Here is a 20174-nt window from a genome sequence, read left to right on the forward strand (position 1 = left end):
CAGTTTGAACATGAAATATGTTGTCTTTGTAGCATATTCAACTGAATATGGGTTGAAAATGATTTGCAAATCATTGTATTCCGTTTATATTTACATCGAACACAATTTCCCAACTCATATGGAAATGGGGTTTGTATTTCCTGGGAACGCCTCGGGTTCCTGAACGAAGTGGCTGGGGGGGAGGAAAGTCTGGGCTTCCCTGCTTAGGCTGCTGCCCCCGCGACCCGACCTCGGATAAGCGGAAGAAGACGGATTGAATTTTATTTCCCGTAATACAGGGGCGTCCAAACTTTTTCCACTGAGGGGCCACAGACTGAAAAATCAAAGTATGCGGGGGCCATTCTGATATTTTTCCTTTTTAAGAACAATACAATAGTTGTTCTTTTTTTTTTACCTTTTTTACTGCTTTTCTCAAGTTTGGTCCCAGGTCTCCGGAAGGGTCTCAGTCATAAAAATGTTAGAAATAAGTCATAAATTATTATTTTTTTCATTTAATGCTTGAATCTCAAGATCAACTTCAGGTCTGTCTGTCGTTATAACATATTTTAAAATTTTGTGTTTTATGTTTATGGCCTTTATGTCAAAACCATTATTTATATGGCAAACACACAAACTATGCAACATTTTCCCCCAAAACATTCCAAAGTGGAATATTCGACGTGAACCCTAAATAGGTCAATAATTCATAACAATAAAAAAAGAATAAGTGTTGAAAATAAGCCAAATGTATATTCATATTTTTTTTACTTTTAACGCTGAAGTCTGTAGATCTCTTTTTTGTATTTTATAATTGTTTTTCATATTGTTTGTTGGATGCCCTTTTTGTGAAAGAAAACTTTTGAAAGTGAAATTGTTCAGGTGAAGTATAATCGGAGCCTTCAGCAGCTCAGTAACAGTCCGCATGGCGAGTGTCACGCCAAATTTCTTCCCCCCTACAAACCCCCCCATTTACCTCCGGGGTCATGATTAATATACAGACGTTTTGTTAATGCTATATTATAAAAAAAAAATTTAAAACAATTTACAAATGTCCGGCAAGGACAAGTCACAGGTGGACCAAATCCGCAGTGCTGAATTCCTTAATATTTGCACCTGGCTCGCTGACAACAAGCTTAACCATACACTTATAAACTAAAACGGAATCCATCCTATTTGGGTCCCACATCAAACTATAAAAGTGGGTGACATTGTTATCACCAGGAAGGATGAGATCACCTACCTAGGTTCCACTCTAGAGGCTAATCTTTCCTGTGATAAAATGGCAACCGAGGTGATCAAAAAGGTCAACCAACGAACGAGATTCCTCTCCAGAATCTCCTCTCTGGTCAACAAAAGCACCTTGAGGATTCCAGCGGGAACTCTCATTCGACCCTTGCACCTCCTGGTACCCCAGCACCTCCAAAACCCTCAAATCTAGACTCCAAACATCCCAGAATAAGGTAGTCCGGTTACTTTTAGACCTCCACCCCATATCACACCTCAATCCAACCCACTTCTGCAAAGTGGGCTGGCTCAGGGTGGAGGACAGAGTAAAACAACTTGCACTGAGCCTGGTCTATAAAATCCGCTACACCTCCTTGATACCGAAGTACATGTCAAATTACTTCGCCATAACCACAACACCAGGGGGAGCTCCAAAAACCACGTTAAACCCAGATTCCGATTCAACAAAGGTCTTAACTCATTCTCTTTCTATGCCACATCAATGTGGAATGCACCCCCAACAGGTATAAAAGTAAGTGAATCTCTATCCTCCTTCAAAACCACACTAAAACAACACCTCCAGGCAACTTCAACCCTAAACTAACACCCTCCTCCATTCACATCCCATCTCCCCGGATTATAAACAACTCAAATGTACTTCTAATGTATATACTTGTTCTTATGCTATCTGAACTCACTATGTTCTCTGCTGGCTGTACATATCCTACTAAGTAAGACCTACACTGTTTCAATGTCCACATTTCTCTGTTGATGACTGAAGTACTGATATCAACCAAAGCTCCTCATTCCACCTCCCGGATTGTAAATAATGTAAATAATTCAATATATATACTTGTGTGATGACTGTATTATGCTGAGAGTATATATTTGTACCATGAATTGATTAACGTGGACCCCGACTTAAACAAGTTCGGGTGTTACCTTTTAGTGGTCAATTGTTCGGAATATGTACCGAACTGTGCAATCTACTAATAAAAGTATCAATCAATAGATCAAAAGCAGCACTTACCAGTGAGCTGCCTCTATTTTTTACATTTTATTTATTTACTAGCTCTCGGGCTAGCACTTTGGACAGGCCTGCCGTAATAGGACCCTCTTCAAATAGCACACTAATGGTTCGATTTTTTTGGAACAGACGACCTGTCTCTCATTTCCATAACTCCTCACCAATGCGCAGTGATGTGTCTCAGGATCACATTCCACCCCCCCACCCCCCTTCCACTCCTCTCCTCCGGCTCTCGTGTCGGCGAAAAACCGACATTTTTATTTTTAAGAACATTTCTCATCCTGCTATTGCAAGGAATTTAGGGATTTCACCATCTAAAGTCTGTAATATCATCAAAAGGTTCACAGAATCTGGAGAAAACCCTACACCTAAGGCCGAAAACCAACATTGAATGCCCGTGATTCCTCAGGCGGTACTGCATCAAAAAGCGACATCAGTGTGTAAAGGATATCACCACATGGGCTCAGGAACACTTCAGAAAACCGCTGTCCGTAACTACAGTTGGTCCCTACATCTGTAAGTGCAAGTTAAAACTCTACAATGCAAGGCCAAAGCCATTTATCAACAACACCCAGAAACGCCGCCGGCTTCGCTGGGCCCGAGCTCATCTAGGATGGACTTATGCAAAGTGGAGGAATGTTCTGATGTCTGACGAGTCCACATTTTACATTGTTTTTTGGACACTGTGGAACAAAGACGAAAAGAACCCTCCGGACTGTTACAGGCGCAAAGTTGAAAAGCCAGCATCTGTGATGGTATGGGGGTGTATTAGTGCCCAAGGCATGGGTAACTTACACATCTGTGAAGGCACCATTAATGCTGAAAGGTGCATAAAGGTTTTGGAGCAACATATGTTGCCATCCAAGCAACGTTATCATGGACGCCCCTGCTTATTTCAGTAAGACAATGCCAACTTCATAGTAAAAGAGTGTGGGTAATAGACTGGCCTGCCTGTAGTCCAGACCTGTCCCCCATTGAAAATGTGTGGCGAATTATGAAGCCTAAAATGCCACAACGGAGACCCCGGACTGTTGAACAACTTAAGCTGTACATCAAGCAAGAATGGGAAATAATTCCAACTGAAAAGCTTCAAAAATTGGTTTCCTCAATTCCCAAACGTTTTTTGAGTGTTGTTAAAAGGAAAGGCCATGTAACACAGTTACTAGATGCAGTGATGTGTCTCAGGATCACATTCCACCCCACCCTATGAACCCCCCTTTCCACTCCTCTTCTCCGCCTCTCGTGTCGGCGAAAAAAAAACGACATTTCTGGTCACTGATCATTGGCGAAAGAGCCCTTTGTTGTATTTATAAGCGCACTTTGTTGTTAAAAAAAAAAAAAAAAAAAAAAAGCGTCTGCGGGGCGTGCGCAGCTTCTGTCGGATGCTCGCCAGAATGCGAGGGCGGCTCGGGAGGATGCTGAGGCGAGGGGGAGGGGCGAGGTAGGGGGAGGACCGTGTGCAAGGAGGTGAGAGAGGAGGAGGAGGAGGGAGAAAAAAAAAAGGAAAAAAGGCAAGTGGAAAGGGAGAGAGGAGAGGAAGACCGCGGCGACTGCCTATAGATGCCGGAGCCTTCGACGGCGGAGCGCGGCGCTCGGCGGGCGCAGGAAGATGGTCTCAGTAAGAGGGGAACTGACGGTTGCCTATAATTTAATGTTCAGTATCTTGGACTCCTTCTCCATGGGTAATGCCACGGCCAGGACATCCGGAGCACAAGTGTGGCTTTCTCTCTTTCTTCTCCGGCTTAGGATTCTGTCTTCTCCTCCTCAACTCTATCACACACACACACACACACACACGCACGCACACACACGCGCGGTCGGATAGCCAGGGTCCAGCGGGTGCAGGGTTCGCCCCCCACCCCCCAGGCTGGACCCGCTCCTGCGCTGCGCCAGTCAAGCCGAGGCTGGCCGCGGCAGTGATGCAGATAGATTGCGCTGCCTGCACACACACATACACCCCCCCTCCCCCCCCCTCACACACACACACACACTTTCCACACACCCCCTCTAAACGCCAGTCAGGCAAGGGAAGGAGATCGAAAGCGAACCGGGGTGCCGATCCGGAGTCATTTTGCAGCACTTAGTAACAAAAAAAAAAAAGCTGGATTGCACATTCATTTATTGGTAATTAATTATCTCTTTTTTTCTTTATTTTATGACACCAACAGGGGTGGCACCTGCAAAGAAGAGCCCGAAACTGGTAAGTTTATTATTATTTTTTTCCCCCTTTTCCAACTTGTAAATCCTAGTGTTTCACCTTCTCTGTCTAAGTCAGGGGTGTCCAAACTTTTTCCACTGAGGGCCACACACAGAATTTTTATTTTTATTTTTCATTTTCAAACCATAACAACATGCATGTATTTTTATTATTATTATTTTTTTTTTATACCATTAGTACTCCCAGGGACCATAAAGGGTCTCCGTCATTAACATGTTAAAAATATGTCAAATTATATTTTCATTTTTTATGTAACGCTTACAATAAATCTCTATATCAACTTCAGGTTGATATAAATAAAAAATAAAAAAAGTTTTATGCCTTGTCAGTCAAAACCAACTTTGTTTTTTATAGTAAAACCTAAATATGCGGTATTTCCCCCATTTCCCAAAACATTCAGAAAGCAATGTTTGATCTGAAGAAATTAGAGGGGCTGTCACGCCAAATTTCTTCCCCCCTACAAAAACCTTCCCCCCGGAAGAAACTGCTTGAAGGACCCCAATGAAGGTAGAAGGACCTTAAAGGAGCCCACACAGCTGCCTGTTATAAAAGCATTATAATTGGCTGATTAGGTGAAAAATAACGGTGAGGAAAAAATATTAGCATTCCAGCATGCTAACCTTTCGAGCTATTTTTGCTTCGCTAATTTTGCAGCTGTAACCCTTAACGATGAGGAAAAAATATCAGCATTCCAGCATGCTAACGTTTCAAGCTATTTTTGCTTTGCTAATTTTGCAGCAGTAACCCTTAATGGTGAGGAAAAAATGTCAGCATTCCAGCATGCTAACCTTTCAAGCTATTTTTGTGTCGCTAATTTTGCAGCTGTAACCCTTATCGGTGAGGAAAAAATATTAGCATTTCAGCATGCTAACCTTTCAAGGTATTTTTGCTTCGCTAATTTTGCAGCTGTAACCCTTAACGGTGAGGAAAAAATATTAGCATTCCAGCATGCTAACCTTTCGAGCTATTTTTGCTTCGCTAATTTTGCAGCTGTAACCCTTAACGATGAGGAAAAAATATTAGCATTCCAGCATGCTAACGTTTCAAGCTATTTTTGCTTTGCTAATTTTGCAGCAGTAACCCTTAACGGTGAGGAAAAAATGTCAGCATTACAGCATGCTAACCTTTCAAGCTATTTTTGTGTCGCTAATTTTGCAGCTGTAACCCTTATCGGTGAGGAAAAAATATTAGCATTCCAGCATGCTAACCTTTCAAGGTATTTTTGCTTCGCTAATTTTGCAGCTGTAACCCTTAACGGTGAGGGAAAAATATTAGCATTCCAGCATGCTAACCTTTCAAGCTATTTTTGCTTCGCTAATTTTTCAGCTGTAACCCTTAACGGTGAGGAAAAAATATTAGCATTCCAGCATGCTAACCTTTCAAGGTATTTTTGCTTCGCTAATTTTGCAGCTGTAACCCATAACAGTGAGGAAAAAATATTAGCATTCCAGCATGCTAACCTTTCAAGCTATTTTGTCTTCGCTAATTTTGCAGCTGTAACCCTTAACGGTGAGGAAAAAATATTAGCATTCCAGCATGCTAACCTTTCAAGCTATTTTTGCTTCACTAATTTTGCAGCTGTAACCCTCAACGGTGAGGAAAAAATATTAGCATTCTAGCATGCTAACCTTTCAAACTATTTTTGCTTCGCTAATTTTGCAGCTGTAACCCTTAACGGTGAGGGAAAAATATTAGCATTCCAGCATGCTAACCTTTCTAACTATTTTTGCTTCGCTAATTTTGCAGCTGTAACCCTTAACGGTGAGGAAAAAATATTAGCATTCCAGCATGCTAACCTTTCAAGCTATTTTTGCTTTGCTAATTTTGCAGCTATAACCCTTAACGGTGAGGAAAAAATATTAGCATTCCAGCATGCTAACCTTCCAAGGTATTTTTGCTTCGCTAATTTTGCAGCTGTAACCCATAACAGTGAGGAAAAAATATTAGCATTCCAGCATGCTAACCTTTCAAGCTATTTTGTCTTCGCTAATTTTGCAGCTGTAACCCTTAACGGTGAGGAAAAAATATTACCATTCCAGCATGCTACCCTTTCAAGCTATTTTTGCTTCGCTAATTTTGCAGCTGTAACCCTTAACGGTGAGGAAAAAATATTAGCATTCCAGCATGCTCACCTTTAAAGCTATTTTTGCTTTGCTAATTTTGCAGCTGTAACCCTTAACGGTGAGGAAAAAATATTAGCATTCCACTATGCTAACATTTCAAGCTATTTTTGCTTTGCTAATTTTCCAGCAGTAACCCTTAACGGTGAGGAAAAAATGTCAGCATTCCATAATGCTAACCTTTCAAGCTATTTTTGCTTCGCTAATTTTGCAGCTGTAACCCTTATCGGTGAGGAAAAAATATTAGCATTCCAGCATGCTAACCTTTCAAGGTATTTTTGCTTCGCTAATTTTGCAGCTGTAACCCATAACAGTGAGGAAAATAATATTAGCATTCCAGCATACTAACCTTTCAAGCTATTTTTGCTTCGCTAATTTTGCAGCTTTAACCCTTAACGGTGAGGAAAAAATATTATATTAGCATTCCAGCATGCTAACCTTTCAAGCTATTTTTGCTTCGCTAATTTTGCAGCTTTAACCCTTAACGGTGAGGAAAAAATATTATATTAGCATTCCAGCATGCTAACCTTTCAAGCTATTTTTGCTTCGCAAATTTTGCAGCTGTAACCCTTAAGAGTCATATAACTTGGTATTTTTACGCCCTCATTGGGGTCCTTCAGGCATTGGAGGGGCTGTCACGCCAAATTTCTTCCGGGGCGTGACAGAGCCCTAAAAAGATCAATAATGCAGGACACCATTGATTTAAATGTATTATTATTTCACAGTGAAAAAATAAATAAAATCCCACTAAATATCTTTGGGATCCAAAAGGTCCCCCGCTCATAAAGTGATACATTTTTATTATAATTTGTTTTACTTTCAACACTTAAGTCACGAGATCAACTTCAGATATATCTGTCGATTTTACTTTTGAACTATTATTTTGTTGGTTTTATGCTCTTTTGTCAAAGAAAACACTGTTTTTAAATGGCAACCACACAGTATATGCACATAATATTTTCCACATAAAACATTATAAAGTGAAATATTTGAAGTAATTGGAGCCTTAAATAGGTCAATAATTCATTAAAAAAAAAAAAAAAAATGTATTTTTTTTTTTTTTAGCATTGGCAAAAAGCGCAAAAACAAAGAAAAAAAATGTCAACTTTTCCCCGTTAGATTGCACCTCATTCTACTTTTTAACATTTTTTTTTTCATTTATTTTTGCAACAAAATTTCCAGAATGTGTGGCCTGCGGGCCGTAAATGGCCCCCGGGCCGAACTTTGGACACCCCTGGTCTAAGTGCATGTCTGGAGGATGTTTTTATCCCAGTTCCCACGAGTCCCGGTGCAACTTGTGCCGGCATCAGGACTCTGTTTATAGACACGGGATGTGGTGCGGGGGCGGAATCCCTTGTAGCTTCGCACCCTAACACCCCCTCCTCCTGGCTGTCGGGGGGCTTTGATGCAACCGTGAACTGGGTCGCTAACGCCGGGGTTGAACGTGCGAAGGCAGCTGAGAGGCGACCTCGGCCTGGGATGTTGTTGATTTTTTTTTGTTGTTTTGCCGTCTCAACAAAAAAAAAAAGGACCCTGTTGATTGTGTCTGACCAGACGTGTTTCCCCCAATTTTTGTTTTCCAGGATGATTTGGAGATGTCTCCACCGTACAGAGATTACTCTAGGAGGGTATGTTGGAGTGGATATTTGGAGTTGGGGGTAGTTAGCGGTGGTGTTGGGTGGAGGTGATGGTGGCGGGTTTGTTTCCTCGCAGAAGGGTGATGACTGCTTGGCTGTGCTCAGTGTGTTTTAATCAGTGATCAAAACTACTCACGATTTAATATCATTTGTTTTTAATGGGCAGAACGGCGGAAGAGGGGTTAGTGGATGTGTAAATTATCAAAAAACGTTCCTTTCTCTGAGTTCCCAGTGAAAGGACAAAGCTGTCTTTGTTGTACTAAGCCAATCCTTTGTGTACGAAGAGAGGAGACAGGAGGGATTGTCTATTTTGATCCAAGATCTGTCCAAGCTCGATCCAGGACCAGTCCAAGCCCGAGGCATTTTTTTCTTTTCTGTTAACGTGACCGAAAAAATGATAGACAGCACGGTGGGACAGGGGTTAGTGCATACGCAGTGCAATACGAAGGTCCTGAGCAGTCCGGGGGTTCAATCCCGGCATCGGGATCTTTCTGTGTGGAGTTTGCATGTTCTCCCCGTGACTGCGTGGGTTCCCTCCGGGTACTCCGGCTTCCTCCCACTTCCAATTAGATGCACCTGGGGATAAGTTGATTGGCAACACAAAATTGGCCCTATTGTGGTCTGTCTATCTGTGTCGGCCCTGCGATGAGGTGGCGACTTGTCCAGGGTGTACGCCGCCTTCCGCCCGAATGCAGCTGAGATAGGCTCCAGCCACCCCAAAAGGGACAAGCGACAGAAAATGGATGAAAAATTTATGTTTTTAATGTCAGGTTCAAACACTGATGTCGACTATTAAACGAGACAAGAAGCAAGGAATTAAACAGAGACAGAATTAAATTTGGCTCAATTTGAGGAGAAACATCTGGGCTGTATTAGTACAGTCTCCAGCACGCTCTGGCGAAAGATTGTACGCCGCCTCTTTTTATTTGGACTTTCCCTATTTACATAACAACTCTTTCTAAAGGAATGGGGGTGGTGGTGGGGGGGGGGGGGGGGGGGGTCTGTAAACAGCCGTTGTTTTCGGTCACCATCCATCCATCCATTTTATACCGCTTGTCCCGTTCGGGGTCGCTGGGTGTGCTGGAGCTTATCTCATCTGCATTCGGGCGGAAAGCGGTTTACACCCTGGACAAGTCGCCATCTCATGACAGGGCCAACGCAGATAGACAGACAACATTCACATTCACACACTAGGGACTATTTAGGGTTGCCAATCAACCTATCCCCAGGTGCATGTTTTTGGCGGTGGGAGCAAGCCGGAGTACCCGCGGGGAACCCACGCAGTCACGGGGGGACAATGCATGACTCTACACAGAAAGATCCCGAGCCCGGGATTGAACCCAGGACTACTCAGGACCTTTGTATTGCAATGCGTATGCACTAAACTCTGTTCCATCGTGCTATCTATCATGTTTTCGGTCACATTAACACAAAAGAAAAAGATGCCTCGGACTTGGACTGGTCCTGGATCGAGTTTGGGCAGGTTTTGGATCAAAATAGATAACCCCTCCCGTCAAACACAATGTATTTTTACAAGCTTTTGGCTTGTTACAACAAAGAAAGCTTTTGTCCGTTCACTGGGAACTCAAAGAATGGAAAGTTTTTTGATAATTTAAATACAATTTTTCTGACATTTAATATACTGTACTTTACGGGAAAACTATTACCATGCACCACATTGCCAAAAGTATTTGGTCACCCATACAAATGATGAGAATTAGGTGTATGAAATCAAGCACTTAGGCACGGAGACTGTTTCTATAAACTTTTGTGAAAGAATGGGCCACTTTCAGTGATTTCCAGCGATGAACTGTCAAAGGATGCCACCTGTGCAACAAATCCAATCGTGAAATTTCCTCGCTCCTAAATATTACAAAGTCAACTGTAGGGCTTTACTATAAGAAAATGGAAGAATTTGGGAACAACAGCAACTCAGCCACCAAGTGGTCGTCCACGTAAACTGACATAGTGCAAAGACTTTCTGCACTGTCAGTTGCTATAGAGCTCCAAACTTCATGGCACCTTCCAATTAGCCCACGTACAGTACGCAGAGAACATCATATAATGGGTTTCCATGGCCGAGCGGCTGCATCTAAGCCATACATCACCAAGTCCAATGCAAAGCCTTGGAACATATGAATCACACTTTTCCATCTGGCAATCTGATAGACAAGTGTGCCAGGAGAACAGCACATTTCGGACCCGTGGGAAATTTGTTGGAGGAGGAATTATGCTGTGGGGTTGTTTTTTTGGAGTTGAAAGGAACCAACGCATTTTGGACAATTCCATGCTCCCATACCTTGTGGGAACAGTTTGCACCAGTGCACAAAGAAAAGTCCATAAAGACATGGATGACCGAGTCTGGTGTGGATGAACTTGACTGGCCTGCACAGAGTCCTGACCTGAACCTGATAGAACACCTTTGGGATGATTTAGAACGTAGACTGAGAGAATTTTACATCATCAGTGTGTGACCTCACCAATGCGCGTGTGGGAGAACGGTGGGAAATCCCTATGAACACAACTTTGTGGACATGTGGAGTTATGTACTTAACAAAAAAGGTGAACTAACTGAAAAAACATTATTTATATTCTAGTTTTTTCAAAATAGCCACCCTTTTCCCTGATTACCGCTTTGCACACTCTTGGCATTCTCTCAATGAGCTTCAAGAGGTCGTTTTTTTTTTTAACCCGCCCAATTAATACAATGATGCAGTCAATCCAATTGGCTTAATAACAACCCCCGCTACCCCCCGGCCGCCCCTGATTATTGGAAAAGGAGTCATTCATCCGTTGTGGATGTTCCTGAGGAAAAGACGCTGACTCCACAGAGTCAAAAAGCGAGAAATCCTTCAGGACGAAGGGAAAATTGGGTTTCTGTTGTTTGAAGTGCATCAAAGTGAGACAAGTACTCGATAAAATGAAGCCACTTTGGCAAACGAGAGTGACATCGTGTGATGGACCAGGCATAAATGACCTCTTCCTTCTAAAAAAAAATAAGAACAACATTTGGCTTTAAGTGGCAAACAAGATATCCTTTTGGCACAAAGACATTTTTCTTATAATACAAACCTTGGTTTTTTTAATTTATTTTGAACAACACACAGGGAATGAAGGAAACAGAAAAAAACCCGTACCAACGTCAATAAACGTCATAAAACGAGTACAAAACCCAACACCAGTCAAGTCGTGTAAACGGTGAATAAAAACAGAATACAATGATTAGTAAATCCTTTTTTTTAACTTATATTTAATTGAATAGACCGCAAAGACAATATATTTAACGTTCAAACTGTTATTTTTTGCAAATATTAGCTCATTTGGAATTTGATGCCTGCAAAATGTCTTTTAAAAAAAGCTGGCACAAGTGGCAAAAAAGAGTGAGAACGTTGAGAGGGATGCTCATCAAAACACTTATTTGGAACATGTCCACAGGTGAACAGGCTAATTGGAAACAGGTGGAGGCCATGGTCGGGTTTAAAAGCAGCTTCCATGAAATGTTCAGTCATTCACAAACAAAAACAGGGCGAGGGTCACCGCTTTGTCAACAAATGTGTGAGAAAACTGTTTAAGAACAACATTTCTCAACCTGCTGTTGCAAGGAATTTAGGGATTTCACCATCTAAGGTCTGGAGAAATCCCTACACCTAAGGCCGAAAACCAACATTTAATAAATAGAGGAAACACGTGAGCTGGACTTTAGAGTGAAGTTTGGATCTGTAACCAGAGTACAGCCCGAATAACGTCTTTCCTAAATTGAGAAAAATGTAACTCTGTCTCTGCATGATTCCTTGCTTCTGGTCTGTTTTAATAGATGTCATCAGTGTTTGAAAGTTTAAAAGTAGCATATATTAATGCAGTATGAAGAGGAATGTTTTAATGTAGACACATAGAATCATCATACTGCTGTGATTATATGCATCAAGTGTTCACTCAAGGCAAAATAAGTAGATATATATCATGTATCGTGATATGGCCTAAAAATATCGAGATATTAAAGGCAGCTTCTGTGAAATTCTCAGTCATTCACAAACAAGGACGAGGCGAGGGTTCACCACTTTGTCAACAAATGTCTGAGCCAATTGTTTAAGAACAACATTTCTCAACCAGCTATTGCAGGGAATGTAGGGATTTCACCATCTACGGTCCGTAATATCATCAAAAAGTACAGAGAATCTGGAGAAATCACCAACATTGAATGCAGGTGACCTTGGATCCTTCAGCATCAAAAACCGGCATTCGCGTGTAAAGGATATCACCACATGGGCTCAGGAATACTCCAGAAAACCGCTGTCCGTATCTACATATGGTCGCTACATCTGTAAGTGCAAGTTAAAACTCTACTATGCAAAGGCCAAAGCCATTTATCAACAACACCCAGAAATGCCGCCGGCTTCGCTGGGCCCCGAGCTCATCTAAGATGGACTGACGCAAAGTGGAGAAATGTTCTGTGGTCTGACGAGTCCACATTTTACATCGTTTTTGGACACTGTGGAACAAAGACGAAAAGAACCATTCGGACTGTTACAGGCGCAAAGTTGAAAAGCCAGCATCTGTGATGGTATGGGGGTGTATTAGTGCCCAAGGTATGGGTAACTTACACATTTGTGAAGGCACCATTAATGCTGAAAGGTGCATACAGGTTTTGGAGCAATATATGTTGCCATCCAAGCAACGTTATCATGGACGCCCCTGCTTATTCCAGCAAGACAATGCCAACTTCATAGTAAAAGAGTGCGGGTACTAGTCTGGCCTGCCTGTAGTCCAGACCTGTCTCCCATTGAAAATGTGTGGCGATTTATAAAGCCTAAAATACCACAACGGAGACCCCGGACTGTTGAACAACTTAAGCTGTACATCAAGGAAGAATGGGGAAGAATTCCACCTGAAAAGCTTCAAAAATTGGTTTCCTCAGTTCCCAAACGTTTATTGAGTGTTGTTAAAAGGAAAGGCCATGTAACACAGTGGTAAAAACTACCCTTTGCCAACTTTTTTGCAATGTGTTGCTGCCATTAAATTCTAAAAAAATAATACGTTTCTCGGATCGAACATTAAATATCTTGTCTTTGCAGTCTATTCAATTGAATATAAGTTGAAAAGGATTAGCAAATCATTGTTTTTATTTACCTTTTACACAACGTGCCAACTCCACTGGTTTTGTACATTTCCAACGACAAAACACTAAAATATTTTATTCTCATATTCCAAGATCACCAAACTCTCCAAAATAACAAGCGTTGGATTGAAATAAACTAACTAAATACAATAAAATGAATTACCGTATTTCCTTGAATTGCCGCCGGGGCGCTAATTAATTTAAAACCTCTCCTCACTCCGGCGCTTACCAAAGGCATGCGGTAAATTTAGGCCTGCGCTTAAAAATTTGAGTGTGATGTAAGGATACCAACATGAAAAGCACATTTAATAAAATAAAACCTTATTATGATCTTACCTTTACTTATAAATGAAGTCCTTCTGATCAAAAGCATCGATAACTTGTTTATAGAAGTCTTCCTTATCTTTCTTCAGTTTTAAAAGTCTCTCCGTCTCGATGGAGATCTTCCTTTATTACCTCCTGCTTCGATTGAAAGTCCAGTTTAGAAAACGGTTTCATTTTAGATATGTAATCCTCCATGTTAAAAGTGCAAGCGAGAGGGAAAAAAAAACGATCGCCGCTTGTTGTCACTTCTTCTGCAGCCGAGTTGTCGCAAGAAGGATCACTAGCGCCCTCTACCACCAGGAGGCGGGAGTCGTTTAATGACTCATATTTGACACACGCAGCTACGGTATATTAAAAAAACATAGCCGGATTACTGTTCTTTTTCTAATTATTTTGCGAAACAGGTTTGACCCGGCAGTAATTCTAGTCAGGCGCATACTATATACCTGGTGGCAATTCAAGGAAATACGGTAACTATCCATTATTTGTTGACATTTTGTTTCAAAGCCAGACCCCTTGGGTTTCGGGTGAGGAATTGGGGAAACTTCCCAGCTTCCAGCTTCATTCTTTAGTGTCCTAAATGAGAATGCGTGTCAGCATGAATTTACTGAGGCATCAGAAAGTAGTGATTGTGACGATGTGACTGATTACTGCCGCTTAGACTCCTCGATATATAGAACGCGGGGGCTGGCTGCCTCCATCACGTCCCGGTCTTGTTGTCCCCTTTCCACTCAAAGCACTGGGAGGTCACACTAAGTGAGACGCAATTGCTGTCGCTCGCTATCATTGTCAGAAAATGTCACGCCATGCCTTTTGCCGTTCGCGCTCCAAAGTTTCTTGCTGAAGTACGCAGGTTGGTAATGTGATGGTTTAGTACCTGGTGTCAAAGTCAAGGACTGCGGGACGGATTTGAATGATCTATGGCCCTCCGGGATGATATTTGGTTAGTATAAGATCTGGCCCGCCTGCTGCTGTTTTGCACGCACCAACACTCCATCATAAAAAAGAGGACCCACAGTAAAAAATGTTGGGTTCCACTGTTTTGTAAGCGATTTGAAAACAAATGATAAATATAAGCAATATCCTGTTATAGCTCACATTCTATATTCTGTTTTGGAAAAATTCTGCCTTAAAAGTTACTTAATTAATTAAAAAAAAGTGTTTCCCACAGAAAATTTTGGTTAATGTGGTGAAGTAGGCCGACTTCGTCGCGTGAAGATGCCTACAATTTTTCGTCGTATCTCCACTCCGTTTTGCACGCACCAATACTAAAGGGGACCCACAGTATAAAAATGTTGGGTCCCACTTTTTTGTAAGCATTTTGAAAACAAATGATAAATGTAAGCAATATCCTGTTATATCTCACATTTTATATTCTGTTTTGGAAAAATTCTGCCTTAAACGTTACTTAATTAATAAAAAATCAGTGTTCCCACAGAAAATTTTAGTTAAGGTGGTGACTCTCCAAGGAGTAGCTTGGAAACAGACACTGTGGTGAAGTAGGCCGACTTCGTCGCGTGAAGATGCCTACAATTTTTCGTTGTATCTCCACTCCGTTTTGCACGCACCAATACTCCATCATAAAAATGGGGACCCACAGTATAAAAATGTTGGGTCCCACTTTTTTGTAAGCATTTTGAAAACAAATGACAAATGTAAGCAATATCCTTTTGTATCTCACATTCTATTTTGGAAAAATTCTGCCTTAAACGTTACTTAATTAATTAAAAAACAGTGTTTCCCACAGAAAATTTTAGTTAAGGTGGTGACTCTCCAAGGGGTAGCCGGGAAACAGACACTGTGGTGAAGTAGGCCGACTTCGTCGCGTGAAGAAGCCTACAATTTTTCGTTGTGTCTTCCGCTCCGTTTTGCACGCACCAATACTCCATCATAAAAAAAAGGGGACCCACAGTATAAAAATGTTGGGTCCCACTTTTTTGTAAGTGTTTTGAAAACAAATGATGAATGTAAGCATTATCCTGTTATATCTCACATTCTATATTCTCTTTTGGAAAAATTCTGCCTTAAACGTTACTTAATTAATTAATAAAACAATGTTTCCCTCAGAAAAAATTATTTAAAGTGGTGACTCTCCAAGGGGTAGCCGGGAAACAGACACTGTGGTGAAGTAAGCCGACTTCGTCGCATGAAGATGCCTACAATTTTTCGTTGTGTCATCCGCTCCGTTTTGCACGCACCAATACTCCATTATAAAAAAGGGGACCCACAGTAAAAAATGTTGGGTCCCACTTTTTTGGAAGCGTTTTGAAAACAACTGATAAATGTAAGCAATATCCTGTTATATCTCACATTCTATTTTCTGTTTTGGAAAAAATCTGCCTTAAACGTTACGTAATTAATAAAAAATCAGTGTTCCCACAGAAAATTTTAGTTAAGTTGGTGACTCTCCAAGGAGTAGCTTGGAAACAGACACTGTGGTGAAGTAGGCCGACTTCGTCGCGTGAAGATGCCTACAATTTTTCGTTGTATCTCCACTCCGTTTTGCACGCACCAATACTCCATCATAAAAATGGGGACCCACAGTATAAAAATGTTGGGTCCCACTTTTTTGTAAGCATTTTGAAAACAAATGACAAATGTAAGCAATATCCTTTTATATCTCACATTCTATTTTGGAAAAATTCTGCCTTAAACGTTACTTAATTAATTAAAACAACAATGTTTCCCACAGAAAAATTTATTTAAGGTGGTGACTCTCCAAGGGGTAGCCGGGAAACGGACACTATGGTGAAGTAGGCCGACTTCGTCGCGTGAAGATGCCTACAATTTTTCGTTGTGTCTTCCGCTCTATTTTGCACGCACCAATACTCCATCATAAAAAAGGGGACCCACAGTAAAAAATGTTTTTTGTAAGCGTTATGAAAACAAATGATAAATGTAAGCAATATCCTGTTATATCTCACATTTTATATTCTGTTTCGGAAAAATTCTGCCTTAAACGTTACTTAATTAATTAAAAAACAGTGTTCCCCACAGAAAATTTTTGTTAAGGTGGTGACTCTCCAAGGGGTAGCCGGTAAATAGACACTGTGGTGAAGTAGGCCGACTTCGTCGCATGAAGATGCCTACAATTTTTTGTTGAGTCTTCCGCTCCGTTTTGCACGCACCAATACTCCATCATAAAAATGGGGACCCACAGTAAAAAATGTTTTTTGTAAGCGTTTTGAAAACAAATGATAAATGTAAGCATTATCCCGTTATATCTCACATTCTATATTCTGTTTTGGAAAAATTCTGCCTTAAACGTTACTTAGTTAATTAAAAAACAGTGTTTCCCGCAGAAAATTTCAGTTAAGGTGGTGATTCTACAAGGGGTAGCCGGGAAACAGACACTGTGGTGAAGTAGGCCGACTTCGTCGCGTGAAGATGCCTACAATTTTTTGTTGTGTCTTCCGCTCCGTTTTGCATGCACCAATACTCCATCATAAAAATGGGGACCCACAGTAAAAAAAATGTTGGGTCCCACTTTTTTTGTAAGCGATTTGAAAACAAATGATAAATGTAAGCAATGTCCTGTTATATCTCACATTCTATATTCTGTTTTGGAAAAATTCTGCCTTAAACGTTACTTAATTAATTAAAAAACAATGTTTCCCACAGAAAATTTTAGTTAAGGTGGTGACTCTCGGGAAACAGACACTGTGGTGAAGTAGGCCGACTTCGTCGCGTGAAGAAGCCTACGATTTTTGGTTGTGTTTTCCGCTCTGTATGCTGAATGGCAATATACGATGTATATATCTCCATATTTTTTTCTGTAAAGTAAAAAATGGAAATACTAAGATGGTTGTGTGGGTGGGACAATGCTGGGTGCTGCAGAGACGTACTGACAGAGGCAGAGTTAGTACGAAGCGTAGCAGCTTGTTAAGACTTTAGTTTAGCACCAAATGGTTCTATTAATATATATATCAAAGTAAAATACAAATAAGGCAACAAGAGAAGCATCCTACGCTTATTTTTTGTAAAGTAGATCGGAACAGCCGATATGTTTATCGACATCAACTATATGATTTGCCTGAAAACCTGGACAGGACCAAAAAAAAAAAAAATCTATATATATATATATTTTTATTTTTATTTTTTTTTAATTTTTTTAAACTAAAGTCTCAAATAAAAAATAAAAAATAAATACAATTAATAAAAAAATATATATATATATATATTTATTTATTTATTTGTTTTTGTTTTTTTTATTTGAGACTAGTTTAGGCGGTAAGGCGGGAAACCCTGAAAAAAAATAATACAAAAGAAAGCACATTTTTATGCATATGTACGTTCATTCAGTTATAAACATTTGTCTTTCCTTCATGGATCTAAACTTTACCGTGCAGGCTACGTTCAGACCGCACGGTCGAATTTCCAATTTGGATGTTTTTGTCAAATCCGATCTTTTTAGTAGCCGTTCACAATGCAAAAATAAAATCCGATTTCTAATGTGAATGCAGTCTGACCCCCATGCAGACAATACATTCACAGATTTTCCTCCATGCAGCCCCTGAGCTAAAAATGAGTTTGACCCCCCCTGCTTTAATATAAACAACAAAAGTGAGGGATGCACTGCTCATTTTTAACCAATCCCAGTCCACGACTCTCTTCAAAATCCTCCAGCAGGTGCTTAAGTGACCGTGTTATTAAGAGACCGGTGGCGATTTAAAGGCGAGTTTTACATTTCCCACACCCCCGCCAGTAAAAACCTAACTTCGTTTTTTAAGCCCCACAAGTGTGATTATTTCTCCAAAACCGGCAGAGAAAAACACACTTATTGCATTTTCCTCAGTTAAACAGACGTTATGCCATTTTTTTTTCTCCCCACTCACAGCTGAATGATTTTAATAAGAAGAAATAATTTTCTCCTCACCTGTCAGAGGGAAAAAAATCCCTGAATAAAATACTATTCTTTGTGCTCCATTTGCTACTTGCTCAACATTGTTTGGCGTTTGACAGACATTTTGGAGTTTCTTTCTGCCGGCACTTTTGATTGCCGGCTTCTCCACCAAACCTTGTCTTCTCTGTTGTTGCTGTCGACGCATTCCTTTAATCTGTAGCCGGAAGATGTTTAAATAGGACATGATGCATCAACTTAAAATCAGGAATATTTATTCCCAATTGGATATTATTCTAATACAATTTGTCGGAGCGCTATCGGTCCCTAGTAGCATTCGACAAAGCGACTAAAATATATATCACAATCTACATCAACTATATCATCATCTACATCAAATATATCATCATCTACATCAACTATATCATCATCTACATCAACTATATCATCATCTACATTAACAATATCATATGCATCAACTATATCATCATCTACATCAACTATATCATTATCTACATCAACAATATCTTTTACATCGACTATATCATCACCTACATTAACAATATCATCATATACATCAACTATATCATCATCTACATCAACTTTATCATCATCTACATCAACTATATCATCATCTACATCAGCTTTATCATCTTGTACATCAACTATATCATCTACATCAACTATATCATCTACATCAACTATATCATCACCTACATCAACTCAATCATCATCTACATTGACTATATCACCATCTACATCAACTATATCATCATCTACATCAACTCTATCATCATCTACATTGACTATATCATCATCTACATCAACTATATCATCACCTACATTAACAATATCATCTACATCAACTATATCATCATCTACATCAACTATATCATCATCTACATCAACTACATCATCTACATCAACTATATCATCTACATCGACTATATCATCACCTACTTTAACAATATCATCATCTACACCAACTATATCATCATCTACATCAACTTTATCATCATCTACATCAGCTTTATCATCTACATCAACTATATCATCTACATCGACTATATCATCACCTACATCAACTATATCATCTACAACTATATCACCATCTACATCAACTATATCATCATCTACATCAACTATATCATCATCTACATCAACTGTGTCTTCTACATCAACTATATCATCATCTTTATCAACTTTATCATCATCTACATCAACAATATAATCATCTGCATCAATTATATCATGACCCACATCAACTATATCATCGCCTACATCAACTATATCATCATCTACAACTATATCGCCATCTACATCAACTGCATCATCACCTACGTCAACTATATCATCATATACATTGACTATATCGCCATCTACATCAACTATATAATCTCTTACATCAACTGTATCATCATCTACATCAACTGTCATCTACATCAACTATATCATCACATCAACCATATAATCACCCGCATCAACTATATCATCATTTACATCAACTATATCATCATCTAAATCAACTATATCATCATTTATATCAACTATATCATCATCTACATAAACTATATCATCATCTACATCAACTATAGCATCACCTACATCGACTATATCATCATCTACGTCAACTATATCGCCATCTACATAAACTATATCATCACCTACATCAACTCAATCATCATTCAA

General features: G+C 40.0%; 1 protein-coding gene across 6 annotated transcripts in view; it reads left to right on the top strand.

Annotated features, from left to right (window-relative positions):
* magi1b (membrane associated guanylate kinase, WW and PDZ domain containing 1b) overlaps window positions 1-20174 on the top strand; it is a 436989-nt gene that overhangs the window by 328704 nt on the left and 88111 nt on the right. For 5 of the 6 annotated variants that reach the window (XM_061875249.1, XM_061875251.1, XM_061875250.1 and 2 more), the window contains 2 exons: window positions 4399-4430; window positions 8152-8196. In XM_061875249.1, coding sequence (XP_061731233.1) covers window positions 4399-4430; window positions 8152-8196 — 77 coding nt within the window. The remainder of the gene's footprint in view (window positions 1-4398; window positions 4431-8151; window positions 8197-20174) is intronic. The other variant, XM_061875252.1, reaches the window with a different exon arrangement.

The sequence above is a fragment of the Nerophis ophidion genome, linkage group LG16 (genome assembly GCF_033978795.1).
Source record: "Nerophis ophidion isolate RoL-2023_Sa linkage group LG16, RoL_Noph_v1.0, whole genome shotgun sequence".
NCBI classification, from domain to species: domain Eukaryota; kingdom Metazoa; phylum Chordata; class Actinopteri; order Syngnathiformes; family Syngnathidae; genus Nerophis; species Nerophis ophidion.